Raw genomic sequence first — 20343 nt, 5'->3', positions numbered from 1 at the left:
AAAATACCGAGTCAGCCCTCTTACCTCTTTATATTCTTCCATCCACTATCCAGGACAGGGGTGGGCAACTATGACAACGTTACAACCTATCTAGCGGATTCAGGAATTCTGGGAGTTGAAGTCCACATGTCGTAAAGATGTCATAGCGGCCTAGCCCTGGTCCAGGAACAACGTTTTTGACTGAAACTGGAGATTTAATTCCACCAAATCCCCATATATATTTTTTGGCTCAGCCACTATTTTCCCCCCTTTTCCAAAACAATGACTATTAATCAATGAACTAAATCACTCTCATCCTTTAATTCAGAGAAATTACCTTCAGGTTGGAGAGACTTCAGGAAGAGAGGGACAGACTTAAGTTATATTCTACAGAAAATACGTAATAAAAATTGGCCGAAGCAGACTGTCATTACTCTTCATGTGATTTTTCTCTCTGCTGTTTTATTTTGTCATCTTTAAAACATATTCAAGTTAATAACTCTAGGGTCTGTTGGCCTAGAACAGAGGTAGGCAACCTTGGCTCTTTTATGACTCGTGGACTTCAACTCCCAGAATTACCCCTGGCCTAGAGTAACTATAGTAATATAGTCATATTTCCTTCTTTTTTTATATGACTTTAAAGTTAGATCTGAAATTAGCAATGCAAAATTAACCACAGAAAAACATACTTTCCGACAATGGCTGTAGATGTATCCCTCCACATCAACACTAACAGCACTAGTACATTCATCCAGAATTGCAAACTGGGGTTTATGGTAAAACAATCTAGCCATCTGAAATGAAAAAAGAAATGATAAAGAATTATCATATAATCCATACGTACGAAGAACATTTAATTGGATTTTTTTTTTAAAAACGTAAGATATTTTGCAGTTAATCATAAAATATAAGTCACATTATATGGAGAAATGTTCAAATCACAACATTACTACACAAATGTCCATTAATTCCACTACATTCCTATTCTCCAGTCACATTATTTATAGGCAGTCCTTTAGTAAACATTAAAATAAAAACAAAACAAATTTCATACATGGTACAGCTCTTTTTTTCTTGAAGTAGATGCAAAAATTTCGTTCTGTTGCCATCACACAGGATTATGTGAAATTATTTTACTAAATTTCTGATCTCTTAAAAGTTAATGGGAGACTTATCTATGACCGAGAACTGCTGCTAATTCTAGATCAGAAGAACAAATATTTTGAACTGGAATTAAGCAGATCCTGGACTGTAAGTAGTGAACTAATTTTTTTTTTTAAGCTTATTGTCAAAAACAGACACGGTAACACATTTTATTCCTATGTAATACTGTATTAAATTGTTAACCAACAGGTACAAGTAGTCCTCGACTTACAACAGTTCGTTTAGTGACTGTTCAAAGTTACAACGTCACTGAAAAAAGGTGACTTATGACTGTTTTTCACACTTATGACCATTGCAGCATCCCCATGGTCATGTGTTTCAGATGCTTGGCCATTTATGACGGTTGCAATGTCTCCCAGGGTCTTGGGATCACTTTTTGCAACCTTCTGACGAGCAGTCAATGCGGAAGCCAGATTACTAAGTTAACTAACTTAACAACTGCAGTGATTCACTTAACAACTGTGGCAAGCAAGTTTGTAAAATGAGGCAAAACTCACTTAACAAATGTCTCGCTTAGCAACAAACATTTTGGGCTCAATTGTGGTTGTAAATCGAGGACTACCTATAGTAAGGTCCAGGACAATGACTGAGGCATGATTTTACTTCAATTCCTTCTGGCTTGCGACCTCCAATGAAGTGGATAGGATGCTAAGTTCTCCTCAAACATCTATAGTTTTAATCATTGCCCTTCCTAGTTCCTTTGGGCAGTTAAGGAAGAGGAAATTTCTACATCTGGACCTAGGAGATTATTAATGCCTCACTGAAGGATGGGATGCTAATGGCAGCCTTGAGGGAGGCTGTGACACATCTCCTCAAATAGTTCTTTCTGGATCCAGAGATACTGGATGACTATTGCCCAGTCTTCAACCTCCCCTTTTGGAGGAAGGTTATTGAAACAGTGATATGGCATCAACTATGGAGAATCCTATAAGAAATGAATTATTGAAGGACTCTACACTTAGGAGTTGAGGCAATCCTGGTTGCGCTAGTAGTAGATATTTGTTGGGACCTAGGGATTTGGTGGTCTATAAAAGTAATTAATAATAGTAGTAGTAGTATTAGACTACTGTTTTGCTGAATTTATGTCAAAATGTCAATCAAAACCAGTGCTGGAAAAATGCACAGAGAGTCAAGGGACACCATGAAGACAACCTACCGCCATTCTCTGTTTCTCTCCTCCACTGAGAACATCCATCCAGTCTTGAATACTATCCCAGCCTCCTTCACGGTCCAAGATCTGACCCAGCTGGACATTATCTAAATATTCCTTTAACACCTGCAACCAAAACAGTAAACAGATATTGCTTAACAGCTTGCAGATACATTTGCTAGTATCTGCCTGTTCATTTATCTAATCCTCCCCCTCCCTGACAATTTAGATTGGTTTAGTTCAAAATATATTGTCAGAAAATTGTACCAAGCAACAATATTAACTAAGCTAGATTATGTACTTTAAGTGGTACTAAAGTGCATGAGAAATGTTATGCAGCCTCACATATAGTTGACTGACCTTCCCTTCCATTAAAATAGTAACCATGTGCTCTCTTTCACCAGAACTATAGTCTTTTCTCCCTTTTCTCTGTGATTCAAGCCAGAAATCACAATGGCATTGCTACAGAACCTGGCATTTAACTCAGAGAAGCATCAATGCAGAATTCAGATTCAATCAATATTCTCTTTTTCTATATAGGTACCAGAGTTCTGGGATCTGGTAATCCATGTGTACAGTTATAAAATTCCACCCATCTTGAAAGCTTAGCAGTAATTAAAGCAGAAGGATAATTTCTAGGCAGGTACTGATGAATTGATGCATCTCTTCTTTATTATATTCATACCCTATAACAGTATGAGCAGACAGGGACTATGCACCTGATTTTTCTGTCCTATAGTTTCAGGATGGTCACAAGCTAGCACATTTTCCTATTTGCCAAGTGGCAGTGTCTACAATAAATTCAGAAAATTAGCTTTTATGATTCTACTTCTATACTAATTCAGAATTCTAATTGAGCAGATTAAGGCTTGCATGAGCAAGGTTGTAATTAACCTCAATTAAAAAATAACAACAACAAGAATCAACCTTGGAATACCTGAAACACAGATACCTCTATTATAGCAAGTCTGAAACCCAACGAAGCAATACTCTATCCAGAAACTTTATTCTTTTGGCATGGTTATCTATAATAGATACATATTTACTTTTTTAAAGTATTATATCTTTTTCAGAGAAAGAAAAATCAAAATGTGTAGAAACACTTATAAATTTCCCTTCTTCTCTCTGCTCCCATTAACGTTGTAATAAATACAAGAGTATCCATCCATAGAGATTTTGCATATATGCACATTTCTTGGAACGTACCAAGTATGGCTTATCTATTCCCAGAAGTTAATCTTCCTAGATAGGAAGTGGTTTGTGTTGTCTGGGATATTTTCCAGATCAAAACTCACAGTTTTGCATAACTAGATTTACCATTCTGAAATTACATCCTCACAGCTTGAACAAGTTGGTTCTGGTTTCAACCAGCGGTGGGATTTAAATATGTGAACCCACACATTTGGAGAACGAACCTTCACCCTCATATATATGAATTCTGAGACAATACTTGTTTAAAGGGAATATACATATATAAATACTGGGACAAAACTTGTTTAAATCATTGGCATTTCAAATTATTACATGCTTTTAAAATTTACAGTGATTTCTGGTTTTTTTTGGGTTTTTTTTTACTATATATCTACAGTAAATATAATCTTTAAAAATAGATAGAGCCAGGCTACAAAGCAGAAATCGGTGAACGCTAGGTTCCATCTTAGCCATGAAAGCCGGCTGGGTGATTTTGGGTCAGTCACTCGCCCTCAGCCCAAACCACCTCACAGGGTTGTTGTTGAGAGGAAAGTAGGATGAGAAAAGTGTGTTGGATATGTTAGCTGCCTTGAGCTATTTGTAGAAATAATAAAGGGGAGATTCAAATAAGTAAAATATAGGGATAATAATGCATTTCACCTGGTCGGAGATGCCTTTCTTTTTTTGATCTTCTATAGTGTCTGGATAAATTACTTGGTCTCTCAATGTCCCAAGTGTCATATATGGTCTCTGAAATTGAAATTATAAGGAATTAGAAAATTGGGACATTTGTCAGAGGGAAGAAAGGTCAACAGTCTCAGAGGGTTGATTTACCTGAGGAACGTAAAACAACTTTCCTCTCTCGGGTTTAGTTAGACAGCCACCAAACAAAGGCCACAACTGCAATAAGCAAACACAATTTATTAGAATAGAAATGTAACGTCATTTTTTTTTGCCCTTACAATCAAATTTACTTCAGCCTTTACTTACTTCACCAAGGACACGGAAGAGAGAACTCTTTCCACATCCATTTGGCCCACAAATAAGAACATTTGCCCCGGATCGCACCTAGAATACAAATCAAGACAGAATATATTTAAAGTTTCTCAAACACTAAAAGCTAATGTATATGAATTACCTTCCTAATGCATGAGGTTCGCTTCATTAACTTGGGAATATAGATTTGATTTGGCAAATATTTTTCTAGCTATTCTTTTAAACATGAGCACTCAAAAAGTATTCAAACCTTGAAGTGTTTATAAAATTTGGTAGAAGGACGTTAAAAACCCTCCGTGCAAATTTCGGTTCACAACGGAGCACACCTGCTTTTTTTTTTTTTTTTAGTACTAAAATGTTCAGTTCAATTTACAAGTTTTTAAAATAATTTGAACTAGGCTATTTTACGAAAATAAAATGCAAGATTCTGTTACTGCAGCCTGTCTCAATCAAGTATCGTTCTTGTCTTCCTGCAGAGTGATTTCTGATTGGTCTACCTTAAAGGCCATTCCTCTGGCTACTTACTTGTGGAATGCCACAGAGATTGGTCCTCTCTCTCCTACTCTTTAATATTTATATGAAGCCACTGGGAGATGTCCTGAAAAACTTGGGGTGCTGATGATACAGACTTTTATGCTGCCACCCATGTCTGAACTGGACTCCATCAACTGTGGTGGTCCTCTTCCTTTGTCTGGAAGCTACAAGAATCTGGATAGGACAGAACAGGCTGTGCTAAAACCCTAGTAAGACAATTTTGAAGCTATTCAAAAAAAAATGTTATGGAACGGATATTCTGCTGTATATTATTACTACCTAATGGAAACAACAGCCTGATTAATGTATTGTTTAAAATTCCTATACTAGTGTATGATCAGTGACTAGGTCCATGGAGAACAGTAATCTGTTCATCAAATTTCTCCTTGTTTCCATGTGCACAGCATGATTATCACCAGGAAGAGGAAGAGGTTTCTGCAAATATTTAACATTAGGCATACAGAAGATGGGAAAACTACTTACAGTCTACCTGGGTTAGTTTCTCCTATAGAAATATTTCCTTTTCCTGCCTCTTGGCACTTTCCCCCAAATTTAGAAAACATTCTTGATTGTCTCTGGAAGGGCTCTTTACTGAGAAGAAGACATTACTCAAAATTGGGGAGATTTCACTGATCAAAACACCTCCACTAATTTTGGGCAGTTTTTCACTTTCAAGTCAATCTCCCTCACTATCACAGATCCCTTTGTTCTGAAATAATCTCCCAAAGTCACTGTTTTGGGATGGGAAGAGGAACAAAGCAGTTTTTTACTCTCATCCAGAGAATTATTTCAAGATAAAATTGTGAATGTTGCAGGGTACCTCAAAGTTGAGATCTTTAATCAACATATCGCCATTTGGTGTTGCCAATGGAACGTGATCAAATCTTCAAGGAAAATAAGACATACCACCATTAAAGATATTACCATTACACAAAGGAGCAATTAATAATGTAATTAGTAAACTTTGGCCTAAATTTAGTAGTAAATTACTGTTAAAACAAGAGAGTAACATTTTCAAGGTACTTGCAATATAGCCATACCACAAAATTAAGCACAAGTGCAACAGAATGCAGGATGGCAGGGGTCTCAGAGCTGCAACAAGGACAGCTTGTGTTGGGGCACCTGCAATTTCTTGAGATGGCTGGGGCTTCACCTTGTGCTGGTTCTAACCTCCGGGGCAGCTGCAGCTTTGTGCTGGGATTAGGACTCCTTGCAGCCACAGAGCTGTGGCAAGCCAAGACATTCCTGAGCTGCAATGTGGCAAGCAGTCTCTAAGCTGCGTGGTTCCTGGACTGCTTGCCCCCCTGCAAAGTGCAGGGGGGGCAAAAGGGCAGAGGTGGCGGGGTGGGGAATTGGAGCAGTTGGAAGGAGCTCAAGTGGAGGCAGTCTCTTACGTTGGAGGAACCAAGGATTGGGACTGGGAAAGACCAAGTCAGGAGTGAGTGATTTGCATTGGGATGGGTCCTCAGTTCACAACTGCAATTGGGAGTGCCAGGATTGCTATCACTAAGCAATTGTTTAGCGGTGAAAATTCCAGTTCCAACTGCCCCATACATGGAAGAGAACCTAAGGGTGGAAATGTGTTGACGTTGAACGTTTCCTTTTGAAAGTTTGGAGGTTTATGAACAGTGACAGTTCATAAATGTGGAAATGTGTTGATGTTGAACGTTTCCTTTTGAAAATTTGGAGATGTATGAACAGTGACAGTTCAATAACTTTTTGAGTGTTGTTTTATAAGGCCTGTTTTGTATATTTACTTTAATGCAAACTCTCCCCCACAAAGCTTCCTGCAGATGCAAAAGATGGCAATAGTTGTTGACAGTTGGGGTAAAACATTGATCAATATAAAACTGCCGTCTTAAATCAATCAAGTCAGATTGCTAGACAACTCTGCCAACTGAACAAGTTGCAACTTGTGATGCTCATTCATTAAACATTTCAAATGTAATGCTGTTCGCTTTTTAACTTAATTCATTGAATCCCATGCAGATGACACAAACTCCAAGATCTGAGGAAGCATATCCATACACAGGCCTACATAATTAGGTTTTCTGCATCCAGAAGACCACAATTGGGGGTGGGGGAGAGAAAAAAAAATGGCATTGCCAGGAAGCAATTGTAGACATGGTCTCACAGTTGCTTCTTGTACATTTTACTCTTGTGTGCAGAGATATACAACAAATTCTAAAAAATTATAAACAAAATTTAAATAGCATGGATGGGTGTATAGAAATGAAAAAGGTTAATGGATACCCTAATAAGAAATGAGGAATTTTACCTACTTGATAATGTTATCTGTTATGACAATCTGTCCCGTTCCAGGAATCAATGGGGTAGTTTCTTTTAAGTCTAATTCTTAAATTTAAAAAAAAAAGTAATCAATAGCAAGGTTATTATGAGTTTTTGTACTGATTCCTTAATCAACATCAGGGTATCATGGTTACCTTTGTCTTGGGCTAGCATGGTTCGTTGATATTTCCCTTTGTTTAGGTCCTTCAGAACTTGCATTAATTCCGTAATTCGAGCTGTGAAGCTAAAGGTGATAAATCCATTAAACTGACAAACTTCAAGCATTTTTCTTCAAAACTGAATTTTCATCAAAAATAAATTAAACCAACAGTTTAAAACGGAAAGCAAAATAATACATATTACGAGTGCCTGTTGTAATTATTTAGAAAGTACTTTTATCTGTTAAATGATGCTCCAAGCTTTGTTCATACGCTTCATGTTTTATATTTCATAACCATCAAATTAATCACAATTATCTCATCATTAGAAATGAATACAGATTTGTGGCTAACAAGGAAGATTAAAATAATTTTATTTTATGCATGAAAATAGAATTACACTAATTGATCAAGCTTACCGTTGGGCAAATGCCAGCCAGGCTGGAGGCAGGAGTCAAGCAAGGGTCTAGCTTAGAGTTCTTGCACTCTGAGTTCTTTATGGATCTCCCTCAAGATCCATAAAGCCTTACCTGGTTGTTCCTGAGGAAGGTAAGCAGTCTGGGGAGATTCTTGTAACACAGGCAGAAGTCAATAAAATTGTTTACTTTGAGGGATGACTCCAGTTGCTTGTACCTGACACTTACCCAGCCAATCGAGTCATTTCACGACCAGCTAGAACTATTCTGCCAAGGGCTTGAGACATTCTCAGTAGCATTCTTCCACTTTGGTAGTAATCCTTAAAACAATGAAATAAAGGTTTGCTCAAAAAATGAACAAGCAATAGAATAGAGTGTCTTTATTGTCATTGTGTAACTCACAACAAAATGATGTGGGGCATTTAATACAGCTGCTGCAGCAAATATATTACTCACCTCCAAAAGTTCAGCATGGGTGCTATTCTGATGACGAGGATGATGCAAGTTTAAAAATGGACGGCTAACCACCAAATAGCCAACTACAGTTGCAAGATCTATAAAATTTGAAGAACAAGAAGAAGAAAGCATTTCTAATGCCGTATCTTTATTTTAAATGTGGATTGATCCGACATTCAGACAGCAATTTCATGAAACACAGTTTTATTCTTTTCAATTTAATACAGGTAGTCGTTGTTTAGTAACCACAATTAGGAACCAGCAACTCCGGGTTGCTAAGTGGGAAATGGTATGACCACAACTGGGATTTTGCTTGCCTCCTAACCATTCCCCAGACCTTGGGGATGCTCACTCCAGGACTGGCATAATAAAAAGGAACTAATATTTGTATTTATATTAATTGGAAAGGAAAGGATTGCAAGACAGTATAGGAGTCCTTGCTTAATGACCACAATTCGGCCTAGAATTTTGGTCGTAAATCATTGCGGGCATTTAAGCAGGTCCCCATGTTATCTGACTCAATCTTAGAACTGTTTTATAATGATCATAAAGTAAGCCACCACAGTCATTAAGCGAACCATGAGGTTAAGCGAATCCAGTATATCCAAAGGGTAGTTTTTGACATTTTCTGCTGGAAAACGGCAAAAAATGTCACGAATTGTGGTCACCTGATCCTAGAACTCTGCAACTGGCCTTAAATGCAAGATAGTTGCCAAGTGCCTGAAGTGTGAGCATGTGACTGTGGGGATATATGTGCGGTAGTTGTAACTTGGAGGATGGGTCGTAATTTTTTTTAGTTTGCCGTAAAGCGAGGACTACTGTAAGCAGGCACACAGTGGGTAATACATATTAAAAGCAATATTCAGGTACCAGCAGACATGAGCATGCTATGCAAATAGTTCAATGTATTTCCCATTGTGTACCTGCTTACTCTTACTCTTTCCCTTGGAGAACGATGGGTAAAGGCACAGGAAAAACTGCCTACAGAAATAGCTTGTTTTTTCTCTTTGGTGTTCGCAGAGAGATTGGTGAGGAAAGAATTAGAAGAGAGTAAGCAAGCACACAATGGGGAATAGACTGGACTGTTTGTGTAGCGCACATGGCTCCTGGCACCAGTGTATTGCTTTCAATGTGTACTACTCACTGTGTGCCTGCTTAGTCTTTTGTAATCCCTTCCTCTCCAATCTTTTTGCCCTGCAAGGGGGAGAGGGAATGAAAAACAACAGGGCAGGCTCCAGACAATGAGTACTGACTGTAATGGTGATCTCGTTAATTCAAAAGTTAAACAATGGTCTAGGATCAACAAAATGTGAATAAAACTCTGCACTATAAGATAGTTCCTTTTTCTTCTACTGAAGACTGGGGAAACCTCTTAAAACAGACATGTCAAACTCGCGACGTCACATGATGTCGCGCAACGTATTGGGACGGTTTTGCCATTGCCGGCAATGGAGTGGGTGCGGCTTCCAGATGACGCGTCCGGCCCACGGGCCGGCAGTTTGACACCCGTCTTAAAAGATATAGGAATCAGAAGGGAGAGGTTGCTATTTAAAAATCAGGAAGTAGACACTGGGACTATGGAATTTTACATGCTAAAATGACTGTTTTGTGGAAAGTACTATTACTTCTATAACAGGAGAGAGAGAGAGAGAGAGAGAGAGAGAGAGAGAGAGAGAGAGAGAGAGAGAGAGAGAGAGAGAGAGAGAAAAGAAAAAAAAGAAAAAAGAAGGAAGGAAGGAAGGAAGGAAGGAAGGAAAGAAGGAAGGGAGGGAGGGAGGGAGGGAGAGAGGGAAGGAAGGAAGGACTGAACACTTACATTTAGCAACAATCGTGTCTACAAAGCCCATTGTAAACCGGAACAAAATAAAATTGTGCAGGTGCTCTACCTAGGGCAATAAAAAAACAGTTATGTCAATACATTTGATATGGTACTTAAAATTTGGATTAAAAATAACTTTGTGTCTCAGTCTTTATTAAGGCATATTTATTTTATTGGGAAACAAAAAAGAAAAAAGTTGAATTCTACAATGTACAGGAGGGAAATTCTTATCCAAGAGTTGAAAATGTATATGTAGCAGGCCATTTTTGGCAATCTCATTTAAAAAAAAAAGTGCTATCTTTTATAAATCATAATTTTAAAAAAAACATATAAGGGTTATATAAGAAAATGAGAATGAGAAAATTGTTTGGGAAAGAGTGAAAAGATATGCTACAATTGACCACAAAAATGTGTGGCGTTATGAGAAATCGATGAAAAGATACTTGAGGGAATGCTGGTGAAAAATGCTGTGGGTGAGGAAAAAAATCCTTATTACAGAATAACAGTACCAGGAAATGAGGACCAGGAAAAAACAGTGTGTGTTTGTGTTAGTGTGTGTATGTGTACGTGTGTGTGCTGCACACAATATAGTCAAAGAGAACAAGGAACAGTTAAAAGTGGCATAGAAAATGCAGAGCAATTCTGAAATACACATGCATGCATGTATATATGTCTTAAAAAAATAATTACTCATCCAATAAGTGGATGTTGATGACTCCCAAGAATAAAATATGCAAATAGATAAAGACAGGTAAATCCCTTGGAGTATCACATCCATCAAGGAAACCTGTGGCACATTAGAAATTAAACTTGAATTGTGATAAAAATTTTCAGAGGCAAAAGTCTACAATGTGAAATAGTTTTCTGCCTTTTAAACTGCATACATTAAATTGATTAAGCTTTAACAATAAGATTTGTTTTTGCATCCCAGTTAGGGCTTCAAACCTACTCACAACTAAAAAAAGTGAATTTATATTTATAATGCAATATGGAAAACTAAAAAAAGTGAGCTAACCATTGGGGAAAAATATTTTGGTGCTTGTAAATGGTACTTGCAAAACTCAAACAAATTTGTAAATGGTACTTTTAAAAGTCAAATACATTTTTTTAAAAAAAAAATCCACATCCAGGATTAACAAAATTCACTGGCTCTGAAAGTCACTGGGTCTACAGGCAGTTTTAAGTCAGACTTTAAGGAAAAATGAACGATATAAAGTGTGAGAGGGGAAGAAGATGGTAAGCAAGTTTGGCAAGATTTTTGGAGACTGGATACAATCAAACTGAAGGAGACAAAATGCTTAGTATCACTAAAGCATTTAGAGGGCCAATTTATGGAAAAGGTCAATATGCTACATGTCCCCTCCTTTTAAACTACAGTATATCGTTTGGCAGTACACCTTAGGCCAGTGATGGCAAACCTTTTAGAGACTGAGTGCCCAAACTGCAACCCCAAACCCACTTATTTATCACCGGGTGCCAGGTGGGCGTGGCCCACTGGGTGGCCGTGGCTGTGGTGGTCATGGCAGATTGGGTGGGTATGATCACCTCGATGTTGCTCGTGGGGAGGGACGCCTGTGGGGGACGGGCAGGGTGGGGGAGAATCAGGGGGTCTCTGGCAGGTGGGACGGTGGGCAGGAGGTGAGGTAGGGCGAGGGTGCCATTGTCACAGGGCAAGGTGAGGCAGGGGCCAGCGGCTATTGCCTGACACCATCAGCTGCTGCACACAGAGACCAGTGAGTGCATGGATGCTGGGATGCATCTGGCCATGTGGGACCTCGGCAAGTTAGCAGGCGACTGGTTAAATAGGGACGGTTACCATCTCCGGGACATGGCACGTGTGCCCACAGAGAGGGCTCTGAGTGCCACCTCTGGCACGCGTGCCATAGGTTCGCCACCACTGCCTTAGGCATTGCTTTCAGAAAAAAATATAGTTTCTTTCATCTATTGCTTTTATTCTCATTAAGTGGTTGTCTCATGCAGATATCCCTCTAGCATAGAAGCCTTTCATAATCTTTAGCATTACTGTGTCAAATGTTATGGCTTATTTACATTACCAAGCAATTTGAGGCTAACTTACCAGTTTGTGAAAAGCTTTGTGAATCGTCTGTTTTTCTCTTTGATTCCCATTATAAAATGCAATTTCTTCACTGTAGAGGGAAAAAAAGTCTAATCAGCGCACATCTGCAAGCGAGATCAAGTTACGCAGCAGGAGAATGAGGTGGGGTTGTCTACAGGTGATAAAGTGTAATGGCACCCGCAATTTCAGACAACAGGTTGGAAGTCACAATTTTAAATGCTCCCTGATCTCTTTCCCTGCTTATTACACATGTATTAATCCTGCCCTGCAGCACAAAATCACATCAGCTGTTTCAGCATTTCATAACTCTCGATTTCCCACATGTCTGGACCAGACCGTGGAATGACTAAAACATGATTTTGCAACTAGTGAAAGTTTGCTGCAACATCAAAATTAGCAAAATTCTTGTTTAAATAACCAAGCAAAATAACCCACAATGCATGCATTCTTAAATTCTTAGTTACAACCATACTCTTCATTCCCTAATAGAATTACCAGGTCAATTCCTGCTTTTCACTGCTTTAGCAGTAAAGTTCACATTATGTTTCCATTAACGTTAAGTTCACATTAAGTTCATAACTCAGTGGTGGGATTCAGCAAGTTCGCACTAGTTCGACAGAACTGATAGCTAATTTTTTGTTGCCCAGGCCCAGAATGGACTTCCGGAAGCGGCATCCACAAAGAGAACCGGTTGCTCACATATCTGAATCCCACCACTGTATTAACTTCACTTTTTTAAAAATAAAATGGGTATTTTAAGAAGTTTTTTTTAGTTAAGCAGCCAATTGTCTTAGGACAGTGATGGCGAACCTTTTAGAGACCGAATGCCCAAACTGCAACCCAAAACCCACTTATGCATCGTCAGGTGCCAGTGGGTGTGGCCCATTGGCTGGGTGTGGCCCATTGGATGGGCATGGCCCATTGGGTGGGCGTGGCTGCGGTGGTAACAGCAGACTGGATGGGACTAAAAAGTTCAATCAATCAATTCCAACTTTGCAAGATTTTTTTTCCCGTCAGAAGTTGAAATTGACTGATTGATTGAACCCTTTTTTTTTTTTTTGCACATGGCGGCGGAGGCCTAAAGCGAAAAGGTTTTATAAAACCCAGCTGAAGGCCTAGGACTGGGGCGACAGCGCGCGTGCCCACAGAGAGGGCTCTGCGTGCCACCTGTGACATCCGTGGCATAGGTTCGCCACCATTGTCTTAGGATGTGCTTCCTACAACAAATTAAATTACACTAAAACAAATTACGACAAATCAAGCAAACATATATATCTTAGTCATTCAGTTTTCAGATGAAAACTATGTTTCCATTCTTTACCAACCAATAGAGAGAGGTTTAACATGAAACATTTTAAGTTTTTTTTAAATAAATAGCAACATAAAGGACTTGATTTAGCCTATCATATTTGGCCTAATGAACATTAGTTTGTCTTGAAACTGTCTCATACCTGTTTGTAATGAGCCGTGAATTGACGTATCTATACTCGCCTTCATATTTTTGTTCTGTAATAGTCATCTTACCAATAGGTCTTCTTAAGCGTGTAAGGAAAAAGCCTGAAAAAATCAAGTAGGCCATCATGGAAGCAGGGCCCTGGAAATATCAAAAAATAAAATAAGACACAACTTCCAGAATAAATCTATTAACAATATTTTCTTTTTCAAAAAGGGTGCATCTAGCAATCCATCTGTGCAGAGGCTGGTTACAAGTATCATCTGACTAGAGGTTAGAAGTTACTTCCAACTGCAGAAAAATGAAATCAACCTTAAAGACCTGCCAATTCTGAAATTAAATAACGTTTAATTATTTTTATAAATGACAGCAGGTTCCAAATATAATAAATTTTGCTTCTGAGTATATATGGATATAGTATTGTAGAAATCAAGGGCTGATCTATGATAAAAACTTTTTCTGAAAGATTATGATACAATGACTCTTAACGTTTTATAGTGGCTTATGAACACATCAGCTTCTATTACAAAACATGTGTGCAAGGATGCAGGCATACATGTCTGTATGTGTTTGACTCAGTGTTGATTCCTGTTGAGTCCCTGCAGTTTTCTTGGCAAGATTTCAGAAGTAGTTTGCCATTATCTACTTCCTAGAACTCAAAGAGAATGACTAGCCAAGATCACCCAGCTGACTTTCATGCCTAATGTGAGACTAAAATTTACATTCTCCAGGTTTCTAGTCTGGTCCTACACCAAACTGGGTCTCTAGAAGAATTTAAATTTATATAAAATTCTTAAAAGTCCAAAATGATCTTATCTTTCTACATGCCACACCATCAAACATTGTTAAACGAATATCCCACACTATATTTATCATTTGTTTATAGAGTATATAGCACACATTTGACAGATTATAATAAAATGGTTGACAATTTCTAAATTTCTTGTCATTTTAAGTTCCAAAGACTTCTCAATATTACATTATAGAAAATTCTCAATAATTCATTTCTCGTATTGGAGAACATATAGTTCATATTCAAAGTGCATAAATAAAAATAAAATTGTACCTGCGCTCCTATTGCACTTGTTAGTTTGAAGATGTATAGAACAATATCCAGAAATGGCTGCAAAATAAGATTTAATTGTAAATATTCGTTGTGGGAGAAAGCATGCAATATGAATTTTTATTTAAAAGGACACTTTTAAATAAACACAGCTAAAATGTCTCATTGTAACTTAGTCTTTCAAAAGTTCTGTGAACATTCTGATTCAATTTTAAAAACTAAAAATCTGTATTTTAAAAAAAATCCTACCGTATAAATCAGTTTCTCAGGAATTTTTGCTTTCTCTACTGTTCAACAGTTATTTAAATGCAAGAACAAATCTTTAATTCAGCAGTTTTTCAGTTTCATGATGAGAATGAATATTTAAATTGCTCCTATGTAAATAAAATTTAAGCATGTAGATGACAACATAATCACTTTTTTTCTTCACACTTACCTTGCTGAGGTTTGAATATAGGTCCACTACACTGTTACAAAATTTTTCAACATCTTGTGTAAGTAGCTGATCAGGATTGCCTATTCTGTTGTCCAAATTGCCCATTTTGTAGAATGTGTAGCTCCTAAAATGTCAGGAAATCAGTAATATAATACAGCAGTTTTACTGAATGATTAACTATATTTATATTTATTTATTAAATTTGTTGCTGGACCTCTCGCTGCAAGGCGATTCTAGGCCGTTTACAAGGTTAAAAGAAGTAAAACTATACATATACATACATATATTCATGTGCGTGTATAATAAAATATAGATTATAATTAAAATTACGGTAAAAAAAAGATGCGGAGGGAGAGGACAGGCTCTGCAGGGGTGAGGTGGAATCTGCTATTGGTCCATCAACCACCTCTCGTTGGGGCACCAAGCCAACTGGCAGAGCCAGGTCTTCAGACTCTTATGGAGATCAAGAGGGTGGGAACAAATCCCACCCTAGAAGGCAAGATGTTCCAAAGGGCAGGAGCCATGACAGAGAAGGCTCTTTTCCTGGACCCCACCAGCTGAAATTCCTTGATTTTCAGGATCCGCAATATGGTCCCTGTGCCAGCGTGGATAGGGCAGGCTTGTCCCATTGGAATGAGACAGTCCCTCGGGTAACTTGGACTCATGCTATGCAGGGCTTTAAAGATGATGACCAACTCTTTGAATTGCACCTAGAAGCAAATTGGTAGGCAAGGTAGTTCATAGAACAGCAGTGTGATATGAGCCACAGCAGTGTGATATGGGCCACCCTAAAGTCTGCCCGTTCTGCCACACTCTGCACCAGTTGTGGTGTTCTTCAAGAGTAGGCCCATGTACAGCGCACTGTTGTAGACCCAATATGAAATGACCAGGATTTGAATAACTGAGTGCAGGGACTCCTGAACCAGGAAAGGCTGCAATTGGCGCACAACCCAAAGTTGTGCAAAGGCTGCCCTAGCCATGACTACCATCTGCTCTTTGAGCAGGAGTCATGAATTTAGAAGAACCCCCAAATTGCGAACCAGGTCGGTATGGGATAGTGCCACCCCATGAACTAAAAATGTCAAAGACCCAGATCTTGAAGCGTCACGCTCCCAAAGCCATTTAATCTTGTCAGGGTTCATTCAAAGTCTGTTGTCCCTCATCCAGGCCTTGAAAGCCTCCAGGCACCGTGAAAAGGCAGAAACAGCATCACTCGGTTCACCAGGAGTGGAGATGTAGATACCTCAAGGTACCAACGATAGCTGAACCCATGGTGATGAATGATCTCACTGGGTGGCTTCATGTAGATGTTAAAAAGGAGAGGTGAGAGTAACAAACCCTGCAGCCTGCCACAGGCTGAGGGCTGGATCTCTCACTCCCTGTCAACAATGACTGGGACTGGTCTTGGATAAAGGAGCCAAACCAGCACAAGACTCTGCTCCCCAGCACCAGATCCCATAGCCAGCCCCCCAAAGATACCATGGTTGATGGTATTGAAGGTTGCTGAGAGACCAAGGATGGTTGTACTACCCCTATCCCACTCTTGCCAGAGATCATCCACAAATGCTGTTTCTGCCCCATTACTGGGCCTGAATCCTGACTGAAAGGGGTCCAGGCAATCTGTTTCATCCAGGATCCTCTGAAGCTGGCAAACAACCATCTTTTCTACCACCTTCCCTAAGAAGAGAAAATGGGAAATTGGACGAAAAGTGTCCAGGCAGGTGGGATCAAGCAAAGAAGGGGTGAATCGGAGCCTCCTTATATACAGTATCATATTATACATTACAATTTATATTAAACTTTAAAGGATTAGAGTTTATTTAATTTTAATCTAATTCAGTGGTTCTCAACCTTTTTAATACCGCGACCCCAACCGGTCGTAAGTCGAGGACTAAACCGGTCGTAAGTCAAGGACTAAACCGGTCGTAAGTCGAGGACTACCCAACCGGTCGTAAGTCGAGGACTTTCCCTGCCTGGGAGCGCCACGCATGCGTGGTTACGCCCCCTGCGCCGGCCGAGGCGTAGCTGGCAAGCAGCAGAGATGGAGCAGGCCGACCACCAGCTGGCCCAGCTCAAGGGACGTAAGGCACCCGCCGGAAAAGGGGAAAAAAATGGCTGACAGCCTTGCTTGGCGACCCCCGTGAAATGGTTGATCGACCCCAAATGGGGTTGCGACCCATAGGTTGAGAACCTCTGATCTAATTTAATGTTAAAAACAAAAAAAATCACTTACTGCAGGTACTGCTCATAAAGATACTTGGTAAGTCGGACACGGAAACACAATTTAAGTTCATTTAGTCCGTATTTCAAGAAGTTATTCACTAGGGAAATCTATAAATAAGAACATATCAATGCGAATGCAAAATTTAATGTGCTTCAAACCCACCACCACCATTTTAGATCCCAACAGATGGCAAACTAAAATCCAGTTTAAGATTATAACCCACAAAGGAATTCATCTGCAATCCGATCAATGTTTATTTGGGAAATACGCCCCAGTAAATTGAAGGCAATCTAAACTTGCATAAGATTGTGCTGTAATCAGGTTTTGGTTTTTTTTTTTTAAAAAAAATCCTCATGAAGAAATATAAAGCACCAAGAGGAAGCTTGAAATGTAATAGTACTTGCTACTCTGTGAACTGTTTTACCAGATGGTGACAGCTTTTCATGGCACAATATCACAATATACTGGGGATTATATAAATTACAGCATGTTGGTGAACAATCTTTTATCTGTAAGGACCACATATTTTGGTACCACAAAAGAAATAGAAAGCAGCAGCCGTAGGAGGGGATTTTCTCCTACATATGCAGGAAACAAGATCTTCTAATTCATTCTTTGATTTTGAAAGATTTTCATTCCCTCCCCCTTCTATGTTAGTACTTGTTCTGCTGGTTTTTCTACACACATACAAAAGAAGCTGTAATGTGCTAATATCTTGCTACACAGGTCTCAACTATCAACAGTAAGGCTTTTGCCGACCTGAACTGGCCCATTTGTTATGTTCTCCCTGGAAGAAGCTTCTGCATATACCCCACTTTTATAAGTAAGGGGAATGGAGGTCACGGGGTCCTACTTCTCTGGCCTTGTGAAATGGTTTTCCCTTGGAATTAAGATAGACACTATCCCTCTTCACATGCTAAACTCTTTCCCAGAATGTATAGAGACTGGTAAAACTGCTTCAATTCCATTTAACTGTTGTGTTCCATTTTTATCTTACATTTTGGTCAATGGTGGGATTCAGCCAATTTGCACCACTTCGGTAGCTAATTTTTTGTTGCTCAGGCCCAGAACGGATTTCTGGAAGTGGCATCCACACAGAGAACCCTGGTTGTTCACATGTTTGAATCCCACCACTGATTTTGGTTGTGTTATTATTTTCTCTATTATCTGCCTATCCCAGGTTCTTGAGAAGGATTCGATTAGGCAGACAAAAATGCCAAATCCAGTCTGAGCATCTGGCTGAAAGCGTGACGAACCATAATGATATTTTTAATGTTTACAAGTTTTATTTGAATGATATTTACTGTGGCTGTTTTATTTGGCTGCATATTTTACGGGATCGCACTAAAATTGTTTACATTTGTTATATGATAAAGGATCATGACGAAGGGGAAAGTTTTTTTCTTTTCCTTTTCTTTACTATATTCTTATTTTTTCATTTTTTAATATCTTTTCTGCCCTTCTTTTTTTTAGTTTGTATTAATTTTTATTGTTGTAATTACAGTACAATTTTTAATAAAATTGCTATATAGAAAAGGAGGAACTTGGATTGGGGAATCATTTTTCTCATGTCATATTCCTTTACCAGAAAGGAAAAGAATTGGTCAAGTAGCAGTCTTGAACTCAGATACTTTTGAATTTGATTGTGACAATTACTATTATTATAAATAATTGTCAGGCAATTATTTATATTGCCAAGCTTAATTTCCTACCTAGCACATTCTGTCCTATCACAAATCAAATCCATCTGTGTTCATATCTGCCCATATATATATATATGTTTTCGTAGATTTTCACGGGTACAGGTATGCAGGTCTTGGCGTATTCGGGTCTTTTCCCGTGTAAGATTGAGAGTATCTTGGCGACGTTTCGACGAGGTTCCACTCGTCATCTTCAGGCTGGGGTCTTCGGCTTCTTGCTTGTGCAAGCAAAGTGTGATCGGAGCTGCCGTCTCTCTATAAATATTGGTGGGGGTGTGTGGAGTGCTGGTTTAGTTGCTGTAGGTGGGTTGGTTGGCTGTGTAGGAGTTATTGTTTGCAGATTGTTTGGCTGTTTCGTAACATCCTGAGTAGTTGAGGTACTGGCTGTGTGCCCATTAGTCTTTTGTGTTATAACGACCTGGGTAATGGGTTGTGTGATTACATCCTGAAATCTAGTGTAGTGATATCCTGAGTTTTGTGTTGCAACATCGTGGGTGGTTGGCTGTGTTGTAACATCCTGAGCTTTAGCGTTGTAACCTCCTGAGTTCTGTGATGTGATGTCCAGAGCAGAGGGCTGTGATGTAGCATACCGGGCTTTGGTTTGGCTCCGTGTTTGCGGTCTAGCTCTGTGTTCATGGCGTGTGTCTGTTTGCTTTGTGTGGGGGTCGGAGGGAGGTGCAGCAGCTGGTGATGTCGTCATGGTTTGGCTTCTGGATGGTGGTTGCATTTCGTCTGAGGGATGGGTTTGGGCTTGGGTTTGGGTCTGGTGAGGGTGAATGGTGGTGGCGTACTGTGTTGTTCTGGGTCCGGTGTCAGTTTTCGTGGCTAGGACTCGTTTGTTTGTTTGTTTGTTTGTTTGTTTGTTTGTTTGTTTATTTATTTATTTATTTATTAAATTTATACCCCGCCCTTCTCCCAGCGGACTCAGGGCGGCTTACAGCCATCTAAAACAGGTACATAATACAAAATACTAAATTTAAAATGTAATTAAAATAGAATATTAAATTGATTGGCCTTTTCTTTTTAAAATTATTTTAAGACCAAATTTAAAATAACCCTTAGGCCAGACCTGCTAGCTTAAATAGCCATGTCTTGAGGGCGCGGCGGAAGGAGGGGAGATCCGGAATCACCCGGATCTCTGGGGGTAGTTCGTTCCATAGGGTGGGGGCTCCAACCGAGAAGGCCCTCCCCCTGGGGGTCGCCAGCCGGCACTGTCTGGCTGACGGCACCCTGAGGAG

General features: G+C 39.2%; 1 protein-coding gene across 1 annotated transcript in view; it reads right to left on the bottom strand.

Annotated features, from left to right (window-relative positions):
- The window catches only part of ABCD3 (ATP binding cassette subfamily D member 3), a 40548-nt gene that overhangs the window by 2434 nt on the left and 17771 nt on the right, over positions 1–20343 (bottom strand). The window contains exons 6-21 of the mRNA XM_015829280.1: positions 17415–17512; positions 15182–15305; positions 14749–14805; positions 13681–13823; positions 12230–12299; positions 10150–10219; positions 8334–8431; positions 8106–8197; positions 7459–7547; positions 7297–7369; positions 5835–5898; positions 4475–4552; positions 4319–4384; positions 4145–4234; positions 2300–2419; positions 669–773 (exon numbers count right to left, since the gene is read on the bottom strand). Coding sequence (XP_015684766.1) covers positions 669–773; positions 2300–2419; positions 4145–4234; positions 4319–4384; positions 4475–4552; positions 5835–5898; positions 7297–7369; positions 7459–7547; positions 8106–8197; positions 8334–8431; positions 10150–10219; positions 12230–12299; positions 13681–13823; positions 14749–14805; positions 15182–15305; positions 17415–17512 — 1437 coding nt within the window. The remainder of the gene's footprint in view (positions 1–668; positions 774–2299; positions 2420–4144; positions 4235–4318; positions 4385–4474; positions 4553–5834; positions 5899–7296; positions 7370–7458; positions 7548–8105; positions 8198–8333; positions 8432–10149; positions 10220–12229; positions 12300–13680; positions 13824–14748; positions 14806–15181; positions 15306–17414; positions 17513–20343) is intronic.

Source organism: Protobothrops mucrosquamatus, unplaced genomic scaffold (assembly GCF_001527695.2).
Source record: "Protobothrops mucrosquamatus isolate PMUCROS unplaced genomic scaffold, P.Mucros_1.0 scaffold_233, whole genome shotgun sequence".
Taxonomy (NCBI): Eukaryota; Metazoa; Chordata; class Lepidosauria; order Squamata; family Viperidae; genus Protobothrops; species Protobothrops mucrosquamatus.
This window is presented reverse-complemented; position numbering and strand designations above follow the sequence as displayed.